The 21,839-nt window shown below is 41.1% G+C and overlaps 1 protein-coding gene across 1 annotated transcript; it reads right to left on the bottom strand.

Annotated features, from left to right (window-relative positions):
• Nucleotides 1-474: 474 nt before the first annotated feature.
• LOC109428736 (uncharacterized) lies at nucleotides 475-20,574 on the bottom strand. Its single transcript, XM_019704566.3, has 4 exons — nucleotides 20,326-20,574; nucleotides 19,104-19,237; nucleotides 11,550-12,210; nucleotides 475-1,969 (listed from the first exon to the last, which is right to left on the bottom strand). The coding sequence occupies exons 1-4, from the start codon at nucleotides 20,411-20,413 to the stop codon at nucleotides 1,845-1,847; spliced, it is 1,008 nt and encodes a 335-aa protein (XP_019560111.1). The 5' UTR covers nucleotides 20,414-20,574; the 3' UTR covers nucleotides 475-1,844.
• Between the last annotated feature and the right edge of the window lie 1,265 nt (nucleotides 20,575-21,839).

A 21,839-nucleotide genomic window follows, 5' to 3' on the forward strand; every position in this document is an offset into this window, starting at 1 on the left:
ATTTTGGAATGAAATATGATTTTGGATTTGAAGTTAAAGGATTTCGAACTTTCTGATGAAAACTCGTAGTTTCGGAAAAGATTTCAGAACTCAGGCTTTAGTTTCAATATTTAATATACTCCAGACCACAAAAGTTTGAACAGAATTGAGAAGAAACCTAATATCTTGAGACAACTCTGCAGATTCTGCAAGAAAAGGTTTGTAAATTACACAACTGCTTACAATACCATAGGATAGAATTTCTGCCATCTCTTTCGGTATCATATAAAATACGATGGTTATACTCTACGCTCTTCAGTAATGCAATGCTTGGTAGCGTAGTATTCAATTCTCTTAGTCGTATGATCTACTCTCGCATTTAAAGAAAACAAACATGATATTTCTATGGATGTTAGGTTGCAAAAAAGCAAACAATGATGGCTTAGCGATTGATGTATATGACGAATTTCGGATCAAAAACATCTCCTTTCTACGTTCTGTTGAAGAACATGCCTAGTATATTTCTGGTAAAAATCATTTCAACACGTGTGGGAGGCGGCGTGGGAGCCTATTCACCAGAAAACGATAATTATTACAAACAGTAGGTATGTATGTCGTGCTATTTCCATTGTAATTGCAATGATATCCATTGTTGTTGTTTTTCTTTTCTGGAAAACGGTGCTATGTGGTGCTGATACAGACAAATAAAAATATAAACAATATGGAACACATCTTGTTTAGGTCGCTAACGTTCTCGTACTCTCGTAATAAATACCCAATGGGAATGAGAATGTTCTCTCCCGTTTCGTTACCTTGTTTAGTCTCATTCCACCGGCGACGATATGTTGTAAATAAATAAATAAATAAAATTTGTTTTTAAACTTTGCTTTCCAAGCACTGCTTCTTTTTCTTATCAACAATCAAACCCGAGTGTTCGTACACTCGCACGTTATCTCAAACTATAAAATCTCTTCTTACAATCATACTACCAAGCTTAATAAATATATACCTAAAAGATAAAGTTGTGTATACTTTGGATGGCGATTCTCAATCACGCTTTCACCTAAATTGAGTAAACAGTTCTCATAGAGCAGAAAAAGGGAGTTTACAAGGAACAAGATAATACGTTCGCGTGATTCATCGTTTTTGTTTTTGTAACGTTTCTCACAAATTGCCTAAGTATTTCGATGATACGTTCTTATACATGTAACATTCCTGGTTTTATCAAGGCTTTAAAGGTGTGTTGAGCCATAATAAAACCGCAAATGTCACACTAGTACGGAGCTTGGAATTATCAATTGCAAATTTGTTCAAAGAGCGCTAAACAGTTTGTAAATAGGGTAAATTTGAAAACAGAATCTACATTTATCTAGAGTCTACATACATAAAAACGTCTCTTCTGCTGCTGCTGCTGCTGTTGTTGTTGTTTGTCTTACAGGAGTGTGAGGAGCGAGAACAAGATTAACAACTCTCGCTCTCGGAACGGATCGAAACAAATCGATGTGTTAAGGATTGTAGCTTGCAAGATTCAATTGATTTTTTTTTGTTTTGCTTCGATAGGCGCTACTACTAGGGTATAGATAGAGCAATATATAATGATTATATAGATTAAGCAGATTGATTTGTTTGTTTTATAAAACGACAAGACAAGAACACCTACGTAGCGTAATATGTATGTAAGAGTACCTATTAATATATAATAATTTTTATGTAAATAGCCTAACTGCAATCAATTTCCGTAAAAACCTGCATCTATTCGTGTCAGGATATAATTTCATCATAGATGTGTGTAACTTTTCTGGGGGTCTGTATCGTATTTTCCCATTTTTGTTTTTGCTTGTGATGCATGCGAGAGACGAACGGTATTAGATGCGACCGTTCTTGAATCCGTTGCTATTGGTGAGGCCGTTTGTCTGTGGTGGCGATCGATAGGTGTAGAGCGATTGTAGTGGAACGTGCAGGAGCTCAACGACTTGAGTGAAGTTTTTCTCTGTAAGAAATATGGCAAAAATTTACTCATTAGATTTCATTACAACAATTAGTGTTCGCGTTAGGATAATGTAAAATCAGTGCGAGCATAGCATACACTACGGTCGCCATGTAGTTAACGCCTAATTAACTTTGAAGTAATAATAATGCACACTTACAAGTTGAAAACGACTTTTTCCTTTCCCACTTAATCCATATCCGCCCAGCGGCGTATTCATACGTCAGTACTTTTGAAGTGAATTCTGACAATATTTTAGGTATTCCTACCAAAACTAATTTAGAGATACCTATGGAGATTCCTCCTAGAACTTTTCAATATTTTTTCGGGATTCCTTCCCAGATTCTTTAAATTATTCTATTAGGGGTTCTACTAGAGATTACACCAGGGATTCTCTAGAATATTTTTCCAGGAGACTCCTTCCGGAATTCCTTCAGGGATTCTTTTCGATATTTTTCCTGGAATTTCTCTCGAGATTTTTCTATGATTCCCTTCCGAGACATCAACATTGATTTCTCTTAGAATCGTTTCAGGAATTCTTAAAGCGTATTCAAAACGACTTCTTTTGAGATTCCTCCAGGGATTACTTCCAGATTTTTAGGGATTTCTTCAGGCAATTCTGCCGGCATAACTTCAGAGATTTTTTCCGGACACCTTTTAAAGATTTCATCCGGAATTACTTCAAGAATTTCTCCCAGAATTTCTTCATTAGGACCTCTCCCTTTCAATGATTCTTCTCGGGGTTCCTTTAGATTCCTCCCAAGATTCTTTTAACGATTCTTTCCGTGATTCCTTCACTAATTTTTCCCAAGATTTCTCATGGGATCCCTTCCGGCATTCTTTCAGATATTCCTCCCGACCCTTTAGGAATTTCGCACAGTATTCTATCTGGGATATCTCCCCAGGTTACTACAGAAAATCGTTATTATAAAATTCTTTTAATTTTTTTTCAGGAATCTTTTCGAAATTTTGGATTCCTTTCGGGATTTCTTCCTAGATTTCTACTGGGATTCCTTCTGGGATTCTTTCAGAGATTTCTCCAGGGTTCTTTCAGAAATCCCCTTGAGCTTCTTTCGGGAATTACTCCAGCGTTCATTCATTGATTTTTCCTGGCATTCCTTTGGGGCTTTCTGCTGGGAAGTCCGCGAGCAATCCTTAAAAGAATACCGAAAAGGAACCCCCAGAAGAATCTAAAGAGGATTCGGTAGAAATCAATGGAGCTCTCTGGTTATTGCTGGGAGGAATTTCGAATCGAAAAAAAAAAACAAATCACGGAAGGATTTTATTCCTTGAGGAATCCCTTTAAGGAATCCTTTGAGTATCCCTGAAAAAATCCCGAGAGGTATGTCTAAAGGAAATTTTAGAAGAAATTGAGGAAAAAAATCCATAAAGAGAAAATCCGAGATAAATTCCGGGAGAAACCTCTGGAGCAATCTCAGAAAGAATCTTCATAGATATCTGGGAAGTATTCTATTGAAGATTCCTGGGAGAATCCCGAAAGATCTTTGTGGATAAATCTCTGGAGAAATCCTTGGAAAGATTCTGGAAGAAAGTTCTATGAAGGAATTTGGGAAGAAAATTCTTATGAGAATCCCAGGAGAAATCCAGAAGAATTTTGAAAAGAATCCCTGACGAGAGATGAGTACTTTAGATTTACTTTATTCTGGCTTGTAGTCTTGATAAGTTGGCCTACGAATGTATTATCTTGGCTCCAACGTTTCAATCCCAATTTTCTTCTTCAGGGATCTAATTTTATTTGACATACAAAGACACAGAACATTGATTATCAATAGTGGTTTTACATATAATATAAACTTACAAAGAACTATTCGTAGCTGTCCAAAAACATTCAGCCTGTAGTGTTGTCTATGTTTCGTTGTTGCAAGGTCCTATGAAAAGCGTTTGTTTTAAGTGTCAAACTAAGTGGTTTGCGTCCTACTTTAAACTTACGGTTTAGTAATCTAGTACTACTATTTATACACCTTCACTGTCCTATGTTTTTTATCTCCCAGCTACGAATAATACTTTGTAAGTTTATGTTAAATCTAAAACCACTATTGATAACTAATGTTCTATGTCTCTGTCTGTATGTCAAATAAAATTAGATCCCTGAAGAAGATCCAAATTGGGATCGAAACGTGTAAGCCAAGATAATACAATCGTAGGCCAACTTGTTAAGACTGCAAGCCAGAATAAAGTAAATCCACAGACAAACAGACGTAACACTTCAAACATTTTTCGATTCAAATGATACACAGGTCGAAAAAAACCTGTAAAATTATGACAGATCGAATGTAACAAAAGGACCCCGTCATATATGATGGAATCTTTTGTGCGATCTTAAAATTACATTGTAGATATCTGTTAGAAAATATAAAGAAAAATTGAGCTCCGAGCGAGAATTGAACTCTGATCCCTGGGGTGTGAGTAGCACGCCCGATCTCTCTAGGCTATTTCAGCTTGTTGAAGAGCAGACAGTCAAAGTTAAACTGTTTCTACCATAAGGGAGCGTCCATAAATTACGTCACGCTAAAATTGCCCATTTTCATGCCCCCCCCCTCCCCCCTATGTCACACTTTTTGTATAAGAGCTCTGAAATTTTTGTATAGATTGTCACACTTTACTGAACCCCCTCCCTCCTAAAAGCGTGACGTAATTTATGGACGTTCCCTAATGCACGCATTCCCGACATGCTCCGGCTGCTGCAGAGAGTACTGAGAGACAACGGGGAAACCGCCACAGCTGCGAGCAGCCGTTCGTTGAGCTGATGACGGAGAGTGGCTGGCATGATTTATAGCAGATGCATGTAAATTTAAAGCGAATATGCTTTAAAATCTGTAAACAAGCCGTCTGACCAGCAGCGGGATGCTCGGCTGACGTCAAATGTTGGTGATTTACATTTTTCTGCTGCAAATTGCAGTTGACCTTCAATTTACATGCTGTTTAACTTTCATATTTTTCTGCTGTGTACGATGATAATTATCAGAGAGTTACGTCCGTTTGTCTGTGGTAAATCCAAAGATAACCCTGAAAGAATCCCTAGAGCAATTCTTGGATGAATCTCGGATGGAATCACGGACTAAACCCCTCGCTATATTCCAAGAAAAGTTGCCTAAGATTGTCCTGGAGGAATCTAGCGAGTAAACATTCTGGAAAGAATTTCAAAGAAACTAGAGAAATTCCGAATTCAAAAACCATTGAGAAATCTCGGAAGAATGCCGTTGAGGAACCCAGGGAGGAATTCCGAGAAAAATCCTAGAAGGATAGATTCCGAGGAAGGAAGAAAATTCCGGGTGGAAACTAAGAATTTTGAGAGGAATCACTGATGAAATCCCTATTCCAGAAAAAAAATCCCTGTGACGGAATCCATGCAGTAATCAGGAATTGCAGCAATCTCGTGGTGAATCTTGGTAGAAACCCATGAAGGAATTCAGAAAGCCGGAAGAAATTCGATGAATCAATTTTTGGAAGAATCCAGGCTGGACCATTGAGTAATCCTTGCGGAGAATCCCAAGAGATTTTTTTTGGAGTAATCTTGGTAGAATTCCTTGGTACAATTCCAAAAAAGTGACATTAAAGAATCTAGGATGGAAATGCCTAAAGGAATTTCAGAAGAGACCTTTGGAGAAATTTCGGGAAGAATCCGGGAGGAATCTCTGGAAGAATCAATGGCCAAAATTTCTTGGTGTATCCCAGCAAAAGTCGCTGAATGAAGTTCTACAGTAATCCCATGAGAAATCATGAGAGGTACTGCTTCATGAATTCCGGGAGGTATCCAGAAAGAAAATTCCGACAGGAGTGAAATCTGGAAGAAACCCAGGAAAACTCCCTAAAAGAACGAAAAAACTCAAACTTTTTCGAAGACACAGTGTGTGTTTAATTGACAAATTGAGAGATAAATTTGTGAAAAAATACCACTTGTTTTGGTGGGATTCGAACCCACGACTCCGTTATCGCTAGTCCGGCGCTTTTACCAACTAAGCCACAGAACAAGTTACATTTCTGTAAAATCTCAAGTGTTATTTCAGAAATAAAAGTCCATAAATAATCCCTGGAGGTATCCAGTGAGAAATACCGTGATTTTCAAAATAACTACATCCCTGGAGGAATATCGGAAGAAATTCGAGAAGGACTCTGGGAAAGTTTTTGGAGGAATTCAAGAAGAACTTCATTGAGGAATCCCGGGAGTAAACCTTGTAGAATCCTGAGCTGTACTACTATTGGAATCTGTGGAGTAATCCTCGGTGGATTTTCAAAAAAAAAAAAAATGAAGGAATCTGGGAAGAAAATTCCGTGAGGAATCCCAGCAGAAAGAAACTCAGAAGGAATCCAGGAAGAAATATCGCGGAAAGCATCCCTAGAGTAATCTCGTTGCTAATCCTGGTAGAAACCCCTGAAGGAATACCGAAAAAAAACAAACCCTTGAAGGCATTCCGGAAGAAATCCGGGCAGGAATTTCGGGATTAATTTTTGGAAGGATTCTACTGAGAAATGCTGGGAAGAATCCCTGGAGAATCCGGAGAGGTACGTCTGAAGGTGACCGGAAGAAATTCCGAAAAAAATCCACGAAGAAACTTATGAACTCATGAACTCATGAATAAAAAAAATCTCTGGAGGAATCCCAGAGGAATCCGGGTGGAAGCCTTGTATAAATCTTGGATGGATCCCGGTAGTATTAAACAAAATTCTGATAGATACCGCTAGAGGAATTCCAAAATATACAACAACAAACAATTCGAGAAGGAATCCAGGGATGAATTTTTGGAGGAATCCCGGAAGTGTTCCATTGACGAAACCCGGGAAAAATTACTGGAAATTTCCAAGAGTATCCCCTGGAGAAATTCCAAGGAATTCCTATTACGAAAAAACATGAAGCACTGCAAATGCATATTAGGAATGAAACAACTTGTAGTGGAACATTACAAATGTGTAATAGAATAGGATATTACATTTTGACACATACAACACAGAACATATATTTTGCCCTGTTACCCTAGAGGATAACAATTTCCGAACCCAGAATGACGAGGTTTACTCATTGTGGTTGGCCCAACAATCAATCCTGTAATCGTATTTTTTTTTCTGGCGGGTTACCTTTTGTTCGCAGCGTTAGTTGCTTTCATTGCTTGAGTTTTTTCTAGGAATTTTTAATCTTAAGGGGCATTGTTAGTTTTAATATCCTTGTTAGGGGGCGATTCATATATCTTCTAGTTATATGACCTGAAAGTAGGCCATCAATCTCATGATGCTCCATTACTCCAGAGCACTACAAATGTGAATTTCACTAAGCGAAATATTAACAGGTTAGAATAAAACACGCAACACAAAAATTAAACTTGTAATATTCCGCGAAGAAATAAAAAAAAATAGACGGGGAAACTCCGAGAGGCATCACAAGATTAACATCCCAGGAGAAAATCGTGAAAGAATATCGAGAAGAATCACTGATCCCTTGTTATGGTATGGAAAAATCCGGGCAGAATCCCTAGAGAATTCCGAGAAGTACAAGTAGAAAAGTCTTAGAGGGCATCATAAAAAAAAATCGGAAAAAAAAATTTCGAAAATTCTGGAAGAAATTTCCGAAACGAGTTCCAGGAGAAATTTCTGGGGAATCTTTGAATAAATCCCGATAGGAATTACTGACGAAACTCTTTGTAATATTCAAGAAAAAAATACTTCAAGGAATCCCTTGAGTATTTGGGTGAGTAATCCCGTGAGAAAAAATCCTGGAAGAGTCCCGGAAGAAATTCTGGTAAGAATACATTTTTGGAGCAATCCCAGAAGGGTTCCATTGAGGAAACCTGGGGGAAATACCAGGAGAATCCGGAGAGTTCTGCTTGGAGGAAACTCGGGATCAAACCCTTGGAAGAACTTCAAAAAATCCATGAAGAAATTCGGGAAAAGAATCAGACGAGGAATCTTGGAAGGAATCTCTGGAGATAACCCTGAAAGAATCTCAGGAGGGAAGATTTACTGAAGAATCCCTGTAGGAATCCCGAGAGGTACTCTGGACTCTAGAGTCTGGAGAAAGCCCTCGGTAGAAATTTCGAAAAAAGGTCCTTAAAAGAATTCAGAAAGAAAATTTGAAAAGAATCCCAGAAGAAATCTCGTGAGGAATCCTGGGAAGAACTCCAGAAAAAATCCCAATATGAGTGTCGTGTTGAATCCTTGGAGGAATCTTGTGATGAATCCCGGAGAAATTTTTACTGGAATGCCAAAACAATGCCTGGAAGAATCCCAATACAATAAATAACGAGAGACAGTTGACTTGAAAAAGGTCCAATACACGGGACCAAAACGTCGGGCTATGCCAAACAAGCCGTTTCAATGCTCTTAGAATGAGAAAGCCACAATAGTTCAACATTTCCTCCCAGTCGTATACCTCCTATAAATATTTGAAGGTTTCCTAATTTTAATAACGAAAATTTAAAGGAATGCCCAGCAGGGTTTCAAAAGGGTTCAAGGGAACTTTTGGAGCTTCAGAAGGTTTCATAGGGGTGTCCAAGCGTTATGAGCGATTTCAGAGGCTCAATGGCTTTGACAAGTGCTTCAGAAAGAATTCAGAAAAGTTCCCAGGTGTTTCATGACATTCCAGGGAGTTTTCGGGTAGCTGGAGGTCTCCTGACGGTTTTCTGAAAGATTTCACGGCGTTTCGAAACATTCCAGAGGTTCTCAAGAAGCTTCACTGAAGTTTAAGGAAAATCTATGGGAGTCTGGGGAGTTTCAAAGCGTTATTATGCGTTTCAAGATGCTCCAAAAAAATCAGGGGGCTTCAATATAGTTCATGGCCAAATCTACGGTGGCCTCACGAGATTTCTTAGGGGTTTCATGTCATCTCATTGGATTTCAGGGAGTTTGAAGGCGTTTTAATGATTTTCATTGGAGTTCAGACGGCTTCAGTACACAGCTAATCGCGTTCGGTATTTTTTACCGAAATCTCAACTGCTGAGCGTTTGCTAATGGATTTTTACCGATATTTTGTTAAAACACAAAATTTTGTTAAAATGTTATCGCTTATCTGTCAAACTCTAACGAAACTCGGTAAATGTTGCCAGCTTTACCGAATTTTTCCGGTAAACAAAACGTAAAGGTTGAGATTTCGGTAAAATATTACCGAAGTCGGTGATTTTTTCAAAGTGTGTAGAGTTTAAGGGAAGTCTATGGGATCCCAGGGGATATTTCAAGGTATTTTAGTGGATTTCAGTGGGCATTAGGAGGTTTAGAAGATGCTGGGTCATTAGGCCGAAGGTCATTAGGCCGAAGGTCATTAGGCCGAAGGCCATTAGGCCGAATGGTCATTAGGCCGAATGGTCATTAGGCCGAATGGTCATTAGGCCGAATGGTCATTAGGCCGAATGGTCATTAGGCCGAATACTCATCAGGACGAATTGAAAGTTAGCCGTTGTTTTTACCTTTTCCAACAATTTTTGCCAAAAACTAGTTTAACAATGAAACTAGAAAGAATAGCCTATGTTTTAAAGAAGGAAAAATTTATGAATTGAATATCAGCAGTTTCAGCGCCAAAAACTATTTTAGCAATGATACTAGAAAGAACAGCCTATATTTAAAAGAAGGAAAAATTCATGGGTTAAATATCAGTAGATTCAGCATCAATAACGTGCCTGTCACACGATACACACATGCAAAATGGTCATTTGCAGAGGAAGCTCTCAGTTAATAACTGTGGAAGTGTTCATCGAACACTAAGCTGAGAAGCAGGCTTTGTCTCAGTGGGGACGTAACGGCAAGAAGAAGACCCAATGGCCATTCGGCCTGATGACCATTCGGCCTAATGACCATTCGGCCTAATGACCATTCGGCCTAATGACCTTCGGCCGAATGGCCTTCGGCCTAATGACCTTCGGCCGAATGGCCTGACACCGGTTTAGAAGGCTTCTCATAAGAGTGTTCTGACGGAGTTTTTTGGCGTTTTATTAGATTTAAGAGATTTTCAGGGCATTTCAGTGGGTATCAGACGTTTCCAGGGGTATTCAATACAGTTTCAGGGAAGTTTATGGAGTATCATGGATGGTTTCTAGGAAGTTTTAAGACGTTCAGGTGAGTTTCAGGGGGTGAGCTCAAAACTTATTCGTAATACAGTCGTACATTGTATGTATACTTATTCGGATACAGTCTCAGAGAATTTTCTGAGGATGTTCAAGATGTTTCAAGTATTTCAATGCGTTTCAAGAGGTTCTGAAAGGATTCAAGGGATTTCAATAGGGTTGAAGGCCATGTCTATGGTGGCCTCAGAGGTTTCCTGAAAGGTTTCAAGTCGTTTTGCTGAACTTCAGAGAGTTTCATGGCGTTTTAGTGGGGTTCAGAGGAGTTCAGGAGGCTTCAGTAGAGTTAAAGTCTATGGGAGTCTATGGGATCCCAGGAAGTTCTCTGAGGTGTTTCAAAACGTATTAGCGGATTTCAGTAGGCTTCAGGGGGTTCAGGGGGTATCTTATGATATTTTTCTGACTGAGTTTTTGAACGATTTCATTTGATTCAAGAGATTTTCAGGGCATTTCAGAGGGCTTCAGGTTGTTTCTGAGGATTTTAGCAGAGTTTAGGGAAAGTTTACGGGGTCTCATGGGAGTTTTCTGAGTTTTAATATGTTTAGGTGAGTTTCAAGGGGTGAGAGCTTAACTTATCCGTAATACAGTCGTATACGGTATGCTTATTCATATACAGTGTCAGAATTTTCTAAGGAGTTTCAAGGCGTTTTAATGCGTTTCAAGTTTCACTGAATTTCAAGGAGTTTCAAGGTCTTTCAGTGGATTTCTGAGGAGTCCAGGATGCTTTAGTAGAATTTAAGAGAAGTCTATGGGATCCCAGGGGGTTCTCTGAAATATTTCAAGGCATTTTAGTGGATTTCAGAAGGCTTCAGGGGGTTTCAGTAGAGTTCAAGAAAAGTCTACGAGGCCTCATGGGATTTTTAAATCGTTTAAATGAGTTTTGGGGAGATCCGATGACCTTCACTTAAGGGAGTTATATAAAAGCCTTTAGACTCCCTTCCGCTCCAATTTGAACTTCGCCTCTTTCCCGCAAACCCTTTTTAAACCTCACCTCACCCCTCTGCTTTGAATACAAGGGAATTTCATTTAGGTAATGTTGATTGTTTCAACAGTCAGGTCTCCAATAATACGCTGCCACTGACTTTACGCCCAACGCAATTTCTCTGCTATCTTATCTCAATTTTATTTCATTTTTATACATATGTGACAAGATTCTACAATGCTCTAATCATCCACAATAATTTGGATTCATTTCTGTAGATCATTTGCAAATCAGTTGAAGGTAGGGTGGCACCGGTGGCACAATAAATAACAACTCACCCTTTAATGCCATTGTTCGAAAGAAATCGAGAAATCGCGGTGTGCATAAAGTAGGTCGCAGCGTCGCATAGAAGACCTAAAAGGAGGCCAGTGTAGCCTAGTTTCGTGTTCAAAAGCAATCGCTCAAGAAACTTCTTGATCAATTCCTGACGAAAGCTTTCTACGGTGACTGCCATTTGAATTGTAGTTTCTTTGCAACTGCGTTCTACGAAATAACTTATTCTTGTGCCAGTTTGAGATCGGGCTACTGCTAAACTTACCATTCTCCGGCGTGATAATTCCGTGGCGAATCATGAAGTCAACTACCACCGGGCAGCTGGTGGTCTTGAACTCGGGCGAGTATAACCTCTCCAGGCACTCGTTGGCCGACAGCAGCTCAAAGTCTTGCACCTCTCCGTCGCTGTTCTCAGGCACGAAATCTTCCGGCAGTTCCAGATCGAACACGAACTCCGTGTTCGGAAACAGGCCCCGTTCGCTCTCGAAGAAGCACGACACGCACCCGGCGGAAATCAGGTTCTTCAGCAAACGCTCCGGTACGGATGCCTCCTCGGCGGCTTCCTTGACGGCCGTTTCGTGAATGCCGTAGCCAACGGATAACCCGCCGCTGACCATGTTGTCCCACTTGCCGGGCCATGTCTGCTTGGTGTCGGCCCGCTGCTGCAACCAGATGCAGAGGCCCTTCGAGGGGTGCTGGATGTACCCGTTGATCGTTACGCCATAGTTACGCACTCCGAACAGCGACGTGGCCGATCGTTCCATCTTCATGAGCGATCCGGTGAAGCCACGCACTTCGTAGCACTCGTTGCGCCATCCCTTCAACGCTACGAATAGGCCCTGGGAGCGGAATTCCTTGAGTACCCGGTCAACCTGCTCGGAACGTTCGGTGTAATCGCGAAACGCAGGATTCAGCTCGACGATGTTCTGTGTGGAATAGGATGGGAAACCCGGTTAATGTTATCTCTTGAGTTTAATGAGCTTGGGTGTGTTCTTGGAGGCCAATCCATTGACTTATCAGCAAATTTGATTATGGCGTCGACGTGTCATGCTTCTGATTGTCGTCGCACACGTAACGTAATAACTTCTGATGCGCACCATGAATTATGAGGCAAATATATATGTTTGTCTAAGTGTATTTTCGTCTTCTATCTGTATTATTATATGTAACTCAATTCACTGTAGGATACCTGCACCGGTTTTGGCCAGTCCAAGGAAAATCATTTTCTATGAAAATATCCTATGGAAACTACCAATGTGTCAAATGAAAGGTATCAATGTTTATTTTGTAGGAAAAATGAAGAAATCAAGTTAATTTTTGATTTTTGTATCAATAGTGGCACTGGGCAAAATGGAAGAACTGCGTCAGTTTTGGCCATCTTCTCAGCTTTGGTTTCTATTTTGACCAATCACGTGTATTTCTTATGGGAGTGTACAAATACCTGGGTGCTTCTGGTCAAAATAGACATATAACAGCTGATTTTTTAAGGAGAATTATTCTTTTTTTTTCATCAAAATTTATAGTTTTCACAGCTTTTATCATCATAATATTTGAATCTAGTAGTAACAAATAAATTTATGCTGATTTAGAACGCAACAGGCTGAATAACGCACTATGGCCAAAACGCTCGACTGGCCAAAAACTGGTGCTTCTACCCTATATTTTTTTTAGATTTTAAATGATTGCTTCTTGTTCTTCTTCCTAACGTGACGTCCTAATCCTGACTGCTGTAGAGGGTGCTTCTCTGGTTTCAGGGAAAACTCAAACATTTCCTGCAAAGGTATTTCCTAGAGAAATTCCTGAAGGAATTTCTGGAGGAATCCCTGAAGGAATTCCTGGCGGAATCGCTGAGGAATTCCTGAAGGAATCCATAAAGGAATCCCTGAAAAAATTCCTGGATGAATATCGAAAGGAATCCCTAAAGGATTTCCTGGAAGAATCCCTGAAGGAATTCCTGTAGGAATCCCTGATGGAATTCCTGTAGGAATCCCTGAAGGAATTCCTGTAGGAATCCCTGAAGGAATTTCTGTAGGAATCGCTGAAGGAATTCCTGTAGGAATCGCTGAAGGAATTCCTAGAGGAATTCCTGGAAGAATCCCTACAGGAATCCCTGGAGAACTTCTGGAGGAATCCCAGGTCATTTTCTTGAGGAATTCCTGGAGGAATTCCTGGAGGAATCCCTCAAGGAATTCCTGGAGGAATCCCTGAAGGCATTCCTGGAGGAATCCCTGAAGGAATTCCTGGAGGAATCCCTGAAGGAATTCCTGGAGGAATCCCTGAAGGAATTCCTGGAGGAATCTCTGAAGGAATTCCAGGAGGAATCTCTGAAGGAATTTCTGCAGGAATCCCTGAAAGAATTTCTGCAGGAATCCCTGAAAGAATTCCTGGAGGAATCCCTGAAGGCATTCCTGGAGGAATCCCTGAAGGAATTACTGGAGGAATCCCTGATGGAATTCCTGGAGGAATCTCTGAAGGAATTCCTGGAGGAATCCCTGAAGGAATTCCTGGAAGAATCCCTGAAGGCATTCCTGGAGGAATCCCTGAAGGCATTCCTGGAGGAATCCCCGAAGGAATTGCTGGAGGAATCCCTGAAGGAATTCCTGGAGGAATCCCTGAAGGAATGCCTGGAGGAATCTCTGAAGGAATTCCAGGAGGAATCTCTGAAGGAATTCCTGGGGGAATCTCTGAAGGAATTCTGGAGGAATCCCTGAAGGAATTCCTGGAGGAATCCCTGAAGGAATTTCTGCAGGAATCTCTGAAAGAATTCCTGGGGGAATCCCTGAAGGAATTCCTGGAGGAATCCCTGAAGGAATTACTGGAGGAATCCCTGAAGGAATTCCTAGAGGAATCCCTGAAGGAATTCCTAGAGGAATCCCTGAAGGAATTCCTGGAGGAATCCCTGAAGGAATTCCTGGAGGAATCCCTGAAGGAATTCCTGGAGGAATCCCTGAAGGAATTCCTGGAGGAATCCCTGAAGGAATTCCTGGAGGAATCCCTGAAGGAATTCCTGGAGGAATCCCTGAAGGAATTCCTGGAGGAATCCCTGAAGGCATTCCTGGAGGAATCCCTGAAGGAATTCCTGGAGAAATCCCTGAAGGAATTCCTGGAGGAATCCCTGAAGGAATTCCTGGAGGAATCCCTGAAGGAATTCCTGGAGGAATCCCTGAAGGAATTCCTGGAGGAATCCCTGAAGGAATTCCTGGAGGAATCCCTGAAGGAATTCCTGGAGGAATCCCTGAAGGAATTCCTGGAGGAATCCCTGAAGGAATTCCTGGAGGAATCCCTGAAGGAATTCCTGGAGGAATCCCTGAAGGAATTCCTGGAGGAATCCCTGAAGGAATTCCTGGAGGAATCCCTGAAGGAATTCCTGGAGGAATCCCTGAAGGAATTCCTGGAGGAATCCCTGAAGGAATTCCTGGAGGAATCCCTGAAGGAATTCCTGGAGGAATCCCTGAAGGAATTCCTGGAGGAATCCCTGAAGGAATTCCTGGATGAATCCCTGAAGGAATTCCTGGAGGAATCCCTGAAGGAATTCCTGGCGGAATCCTTGAAGGAATTCCTGGAGGAATCCCTGAAGGAATTCCTGGAGGAATCCCTGAAGCAATTCCTGAAGGAATCCCTGAAGGAATTCCTGGAGGAATCCCTGAAGGAATTCCAGGAGGAATCCCTGAAGGAATTCCTGGAGGAATCCCTGAAGGAATTCCTGGAGGAATCCCTGAAGGAATTCCTGGCGGAATCCTTGAAGGAAGTCCTGGTGGAATCCCTGAAGGAATTCCTGGAGGAATTCCTGAAGGAATTCCTAGAGAAATCCCTGAAGGAATTCCTGGAGGAATCCCTGAAGGAATTCCTGGAGGAATCCCTAAAAGAATTCCTGGAGGAGTCCCTGAAGGAATTCCTGGAGGATTGCCGAAGTTTTTCCTGAAGTAATCCCTGGAGGAATCCCTGAAGGAATTCCTGGCGGAATCCTTGAAGGAAGTCCTGGTGGAATCCCTGAAGGAATTCCTGGAGGAATCCCTGAAGGAATTCCCAGAGAAATCCCTGAAGGAATTCCTGGAGGAATCCCTGAAGGAACTCCTGGAGGAATCCCTAAAATAATTCCTGGAGGAGTCCCTGAAGGAATTCCTGGAGGATTGCCGAAGTTTTTCCTGAAGTAATCCCTGGAGGAATCCCTGAAGAAATTCTGGAAGAATGCCAGGTGAATTTCTTTCCTGGAGAACTTCTGGTCATTTTCTTGAGGAATTCCTGGAGGAATCCCTGAAGGAGTCCCTGAAGAAATCCCAGAAGAATCCCTGAAGGAATTCCTGGACTGCCGTTCTACGCCCGATTGTCCCAGTTTTTCCTAAAGGAATTCCTGAAAACTGGTGCTTTTATGCCATAACTTCTGGATTTCAAATGATTCCTTCTTGTTCTTCTTCCTAACGTGACGTCCTAATCCAAACTGCTGTGTAGGTTGCTTCTCTGGTTTCAGGGAAAACTCATACATTTCCTGCAAAGGTATTTCCTAGAGAAATTCCTGAAGGAATCTCTGAAGGAATTCCTGGAGGAATCCCTAAAGGAAATCCTGGAGGAATCCCTAAAGGAAATCCTGGAGGAATCCCTAAAGGCATTCCTGGAGGAATCCCTGAAGGAATTTCTGGAGGAATCCACGAAGGAATTTCTGGAGAAATTCCTGATTTAATTTCTGGAGGAATCTCTGAAGGAATTTCTGGAGGAATCTCTGATGGAATTGCTGGAGGAATCTCTGAAGGAATTCCTGGAGGAATCCTTAGCTTAGAGGAATTCCTAGAGGAATCCCTGGAGAAATTTCTTCAGGGATTTCTTCAGGAATTTCGTCAGGGCATCCTTGAGGAATTCCTGGAGATATCACTGAAGGAGTCCCTGAAGAATCCCTGAAGGAATTCCTGGACTACCTTTTTTTTAGTTTTTATTTATGTGTATTTTAACTTTAGATGCTAATTCTACACTCCCCTGGACTACCGTTCTACGCCCAATTGTCCCAGTTTTTGCTGAAGGAATTCCTGAAGTAATCCCTGGAGGAATCCTTGTAGAAATTCTGGAAGAATGCCAGGTGAATTTTTTTTCCTGGAGGAACTTCTAAAAGAACTCCTGAAAGATTCCCTGGAGAATTTGTTGGGGAATTCCTGGAGAGATTCCTGGAGGAGGAATCTCTGGAGAACTTCTGGTCCCTGGAATCTCTGGAGAACCTCTGGTCCCTGGAGGAATCCCTGAAGGAGTCCCTGAAGAAATCCCTGAAGGAATTCCTGGAGGAATATCTGAAGAATTCCTGAGGGAATTTCTGAAAGAATTCCTAGAGAAATTACTAGACAAGTTCCTGGAGAAATTCCTGAAGGAATGCCTGGAGGAATTCTTGAAGGAATCCCTGTAGGAATTCCTGATGGAATCCCTAGAGAAATTCCTGAAGGAATTTCTGAAGGAATTCCTGATGGACTGTCTGGACGAATCCCTAAAGGAATGTCTGGAAGAATCCCTGGAGGAATTCCTGGAGAAATCTCTAAAGGAATCCCTTGTGGAATTCCTGTACGACATCCCTGGAGAAATTCCTAGAGAAATTCCTGATGGAATTTCTAGAGGATTTCCTGGAGGAATCCCTGAAGGAATCTCTGGAAAAATTCCTGAAGAAATTCCTGAAAGAATTCCTGTAGGCATCCTTGGAGAAATTTTTGAGGAATCTCTGGAGAAATTCTTGAGGAGTCCCTGGAGGAATTCCTAGAGGCATCCCTGGAAAAATGCCTGAAAGAATCCCTGGAGAACTTCTGGAGGCATCCCAGGGAATTTCTAAAAGAATTCCTGGAGAAATTCCTAGACAAATTCCTGGGGGAATTCCTAGACAAATTCCTGGGGGAATTTCTTGAGGAATTCCTGAGGGAATTTCTTGAGGAATTCCTGGGGAAATTCCTAGAGAAATTCCTGAAGGAATCCTTACAGAAATTCCCGAAGGAATCCCTGGAAGAATTCCAGTTGGAATCTCTGAAGGAATCCCTGAAGGAATTTCTGTAGGAATTCCTGGACGAATCCCTGAAGGAATTTTTTAAGGAATTCCTGAAGAAATCCCTGAAGGAACTCCTGAAGGAATACCTGGAGGAATCCCTGTAGGAATTTCTGAAAGAATTCCTGGAGAGATTTCTTGACAAATTCCTGGGGAAATTCCTGAAGTAATCCTTGTAGGAATTCCTGAAGAAATTCCTAGAGAAATTCCTGCAGGAATCTCTGAAGGGATTCCTGAAGGAATTCCTAAAGGAATTCCTGCCGGAATCCCTGAGGAATTCCTGGAGGAATCCCCGATAAAATTCCTAGAGAAATCCCTGAACTAATTTCTGGAGGAATCCCTGAAGGAATCCCTGGAGGAATTCCTGGAGAAATGCCTGGAAGGATCCCTGGAGTGGAGACCTTCTGGAGGAATCCCAGCTGAATTTTTGAAGAATTCCTGGAATAAGTCCTAAAGGAATCCCTGTAGGAATTCCTGAAGGAATCCTTGAAGGAACTCCAGGAGGAATCCCTGAAGGAATTCCTGGAGGAATTCTAGAAGTAATTCCTGGAGGAATTCCTGAAGGAATCCCTAGTGAAATTCCTGAAGGAATCTCTGAAGGAATTTCTGGAGGAATCCCTGAAGGAATTCCTGGAAGAATTCTTGATAGAATTCCTGGAGGAATCTCTGAAGGAATTCCTAGAGGAATCCCTGAACTAATTTCTGGAGGAATCCCTGATGGAATTCCTGGAGAAATCTCTGAAGATATCTCTGGAGGAATTTCTGAAGGAATCCCTGAGGAAATTACTGAGAGGATTCCTGGAGAAATTTCTAGGAAAATTCCTGGGGGAATTATTTGAGAAATTCCTGGAGGAATTCCTGAAGAAATCCCTGGAAGAATTCCTGAAGGCATCCCTGGAGACCTTCTGGAGGAATGCCTGGTGAATTTCTTAAGGAATTCGTGGAGGAAGTAATTTCTGGAAGAATCCCTGAAGAAATTCTGGAGGAATGCCAGGTGAATTTCTTTTCTGGAGGAATATCGTAAAGAACTCATGAAGGATTCCCTGCAGAATTTCTGGAGGAATCCCAGGTCATTTTCTTGAGGAATTCCTAGAGGAATCCCTGAAGGAATTCCTGGAGGAATCCCTGGAGGAATTCTTGGAGGCATCCCTGGAGAACTTCTGGAGGAATCACAGGTGAATTATTGAGTAATTCCTGAAGGAATCCACTGAGAAATTCCTGAAGGAATCCCTGGAGGAATTGCTAGAGCAATCCCTGAAGGAATTTCTAGAGGAATCCCTTGGAGGAATTCCTGTAGGAATTCTTGAAAGAATCCCTGGAGGAATTCTTTGAATGCTTTCAAAATGTTAAAGCCCTTGTACGGTGGCTCCTTTGTTTTGATACGGCTACTACTAGAAATTCCTATTAATTTTATTTGTTAAAGATCCATGAACCTGTAATGATGGATTTGGAATAATCAAAAACTTCTAATTCAAGAATTTCACAACTTTTAATTCGGGGATATGACAGTTCAAAAACGCTTCGCGAAAGATTAACCAATCGAGCTCGAAATTGCACTAATGATGCACATAGAGTAGGTAAACAGTCAAAATTTGAGAATTTTTTATGTACTCTATGAAAAGTTATAGTTACGTTTTGAACTTTTGGAGAAAAAAAGTTGTCTATCCCAAACATTTCGGCCACCCCCTGCACATACAAAACCAACCATGCGTCTCCATAATTTTGACTTTGTTTTCCCTCGCCTTCTCCCTTATTGCAGTGCCATAGTTTCAGTGTATCGTGAAAGAGTCTAATAAATAAAAATCTGCTTACCTGCTTGCCCTGTTCGGCATCTTTGATGCAGAACACCTCCGGATACCGGAACAATTGTTCCATCACATTCTGACTAATCAGTCCAACCTGCTGTCCATCGATGACGAACGGTCTACATTCGCCCTTCGCTAGGCCTGCCAAAAAAAAAACGATAACAAAAAATGATGCAATGAATTAACAAAAAATCGAAACAAACAGGTTTTGCATTTGTTGTTTTTGCACAAATATCTCCCGATAGAGTGTGGATCAAAGTCATAAAGATGCGTGACTTTGCATGTGCTCGCCCATGGGGTGGGTACGAGGTACAAAAACTTTGAAACTGAGTGGGTTCCAATTCAAGTAGGCGTACTACATCGCACAAGATAAGATTGCGGTTGCTATGGTTGTTTTCTTTTTTTCAATATCGATTCAAATGCACACATGTAGGTCGAAGTTTCTGCACAACAATTATCGTATTCAAATATCCATCAACATACCTCATGTATTCTGCGAGTAGCTTTGATTGTTTTACGATCTCATCTTTCGTTACGTTGAGACCGAGGCTTGCTTTTGAAGTCAGCTAGCCACTTATTTACCAACAAATAGGTATATTTTGCATGAACACGGGTGGACGCAATCATAAATAAACAACATTACTAAAAATAAATAATTCGCGAAATGGTAGAGTAGGCGCCGTTTTTAAACCTACTCGTAACTGCGGCGAGGGTTGCCTAAGTGACTGTACCTACGTAGAACGGTCGGTCTCAGGACAGAAAGGGGTTCAAGGTCTATGGTGACCAAATATTCGTCATCGTACAAAACAAATTTCCATGAATAATCTACATATATAGAAGCACAACTCCACACATGACGCAAGTTAGAGAGCATGAAATGTCATGTTGCCGAGGGGCGTTAATGCGAAATAGTATTCAAGGATAAACCGATTTTTTTCTCTTTTGAAATCAAGATGGTCACCTTCGGAAAATATTGGTTTGCTCGTTCGAGGGCCTACTTCGATAGGGTGAAAATTCCATTCCAAACACCTCGGGATCAAACACCTCTCCAATTACATCAGAATTCACACTTGAGTGGTGGGATGTTGTTGACCCAAAGTTTTGCCATCTGGCCCCACATCGCTATCGATTTTATGCAATCGCATTCGCTCTCACTCGAAGGATGGGATGATATTTGCAAGGCTTTTTTTGCAGGTACATAATTTCTTTCTTGGTTCGCGTATACTTACCATTCAGGTAAAAACAGTTAAACTTTTGAGCTAACTTTAACAATCTAGACATCTTGGGCTCCTCGTCGTCACTAATATTCGCACTCATTGCTTAGAAGCTGCTGCCCACTATCAGTCGGTTAGTCTAGTCAGTCAGGCCAGTCAATCAAACTCTCTGACACTCTATCGTACTGTTTCTGTTGGTCGAACTGTGCAGAACGTCACACTTTAAACGAACGAGCCACAATACCACCACAGTAGGCCTATCGGTCCCATAGGGCAGTGCATGAAATTATCTCCTTCTCTTTCACTCTTACAGAAATTTTCTAAACAACAAGGCCACGAAACGTCAAAATTCCATACAAAATCAAAACAGTGCAGTGCCCTATTGACGACGACGCGACGCGGCGAAGAGAGCACTACTTGGATGGGTCGCGCACACTGCTGCACCCAGTCTTTGGTCGTCGTCACTGCCGCCGTCGTGTTGTGTATAGAATATGCGGGGAATGTTTTGACTGTTTTCCGATGATGTTATATCAGCTGGGTCACCAGAACTGCGATGGCAAAACGGAACGGTCAAAATCATGTGCGGAGATGGTGTTGTTCTCTCTCACTCGGTTCCGAGCGAAAAGTTTCCACTGTGATAGGGGAAACTTTTCAGAATAGGAGATTGTAGGGTTTATGTGATTCATTGATTCAACTGGCAAGTTATGAGCAAAGATGTGTTATGATGTTCTTGTAAACACATTACTGTTTATTTTTTCATGGAATAAATTAAACGGCCCGATCAAACCGTAAATGAAAAAAAAAAATACTTTGATTTATGACAAACGCATAGTTAAATATAAAGATTCATTTTTGCGTAAACCTAGAAAATTTCCCTCAAATAAGCTGTTTGTAACATTTTAGCCAGGTACGCGTCGATGGAGACGCGTTATCTCTAATGTTTAACACTTTGTGCACAACATGCCAATGGGGACGCATGGTGGTCGATTTCTTAGTTGGTAGGGTAAGAAATCAAGCTTTGAACTAGTCAAATTGTAATCTTAATTTGAACCATTTCGAAATTCATTAAAATCATACACTTTTTGGGCAAATCTTGTCTCAAAAAGGTTGGTAAATGGATTCTCGTAATATAACCTGGTAGAATTGACTTTAAAAGCATTGAATGAAGCGTTTTTTTTATTGAAAATAAGAAATTGAAAAATCACTGCGATTTCACCCATTTCCCCCCCAGAGGAAGCACATTTTCGGTGCACTCGTACAGCTCACGCATTGTATCACACGCAATAAGTGAATACGTTAATTGAAAGCAAATTTATCGTAGAATCGACTAACCGAATAATATGCCACATTATTTGTCATAAAATTATCAAATTTACGTAATTATTACTTGGAGAATCTTATCTTGAATTGAACCATTTGTAATCTAGATTTGAACTAGTGAGAGGGGGCGAGCTTCTAGTGTTGGCCTGCAGACTGCGCTAGTGGCTGCTTTGTTTACTCTTGGAAGATGAAAAATTCGAAATTTTGTT

The sequence above is a fragment of the Aedes albopictus genome, chromosome 2 (genome assembly GCF_035046485.1).
Source record: "Aedes albopictus strain Foshan chromosome 2, AalbF5, whole genome shotgun sequence".
NCBI classification, from domain to species: Eukaryota; Metazoa; Arthropoda; class Insecta; order Diptera; family Culicidae; genus Aedes; species Aedes albopictus.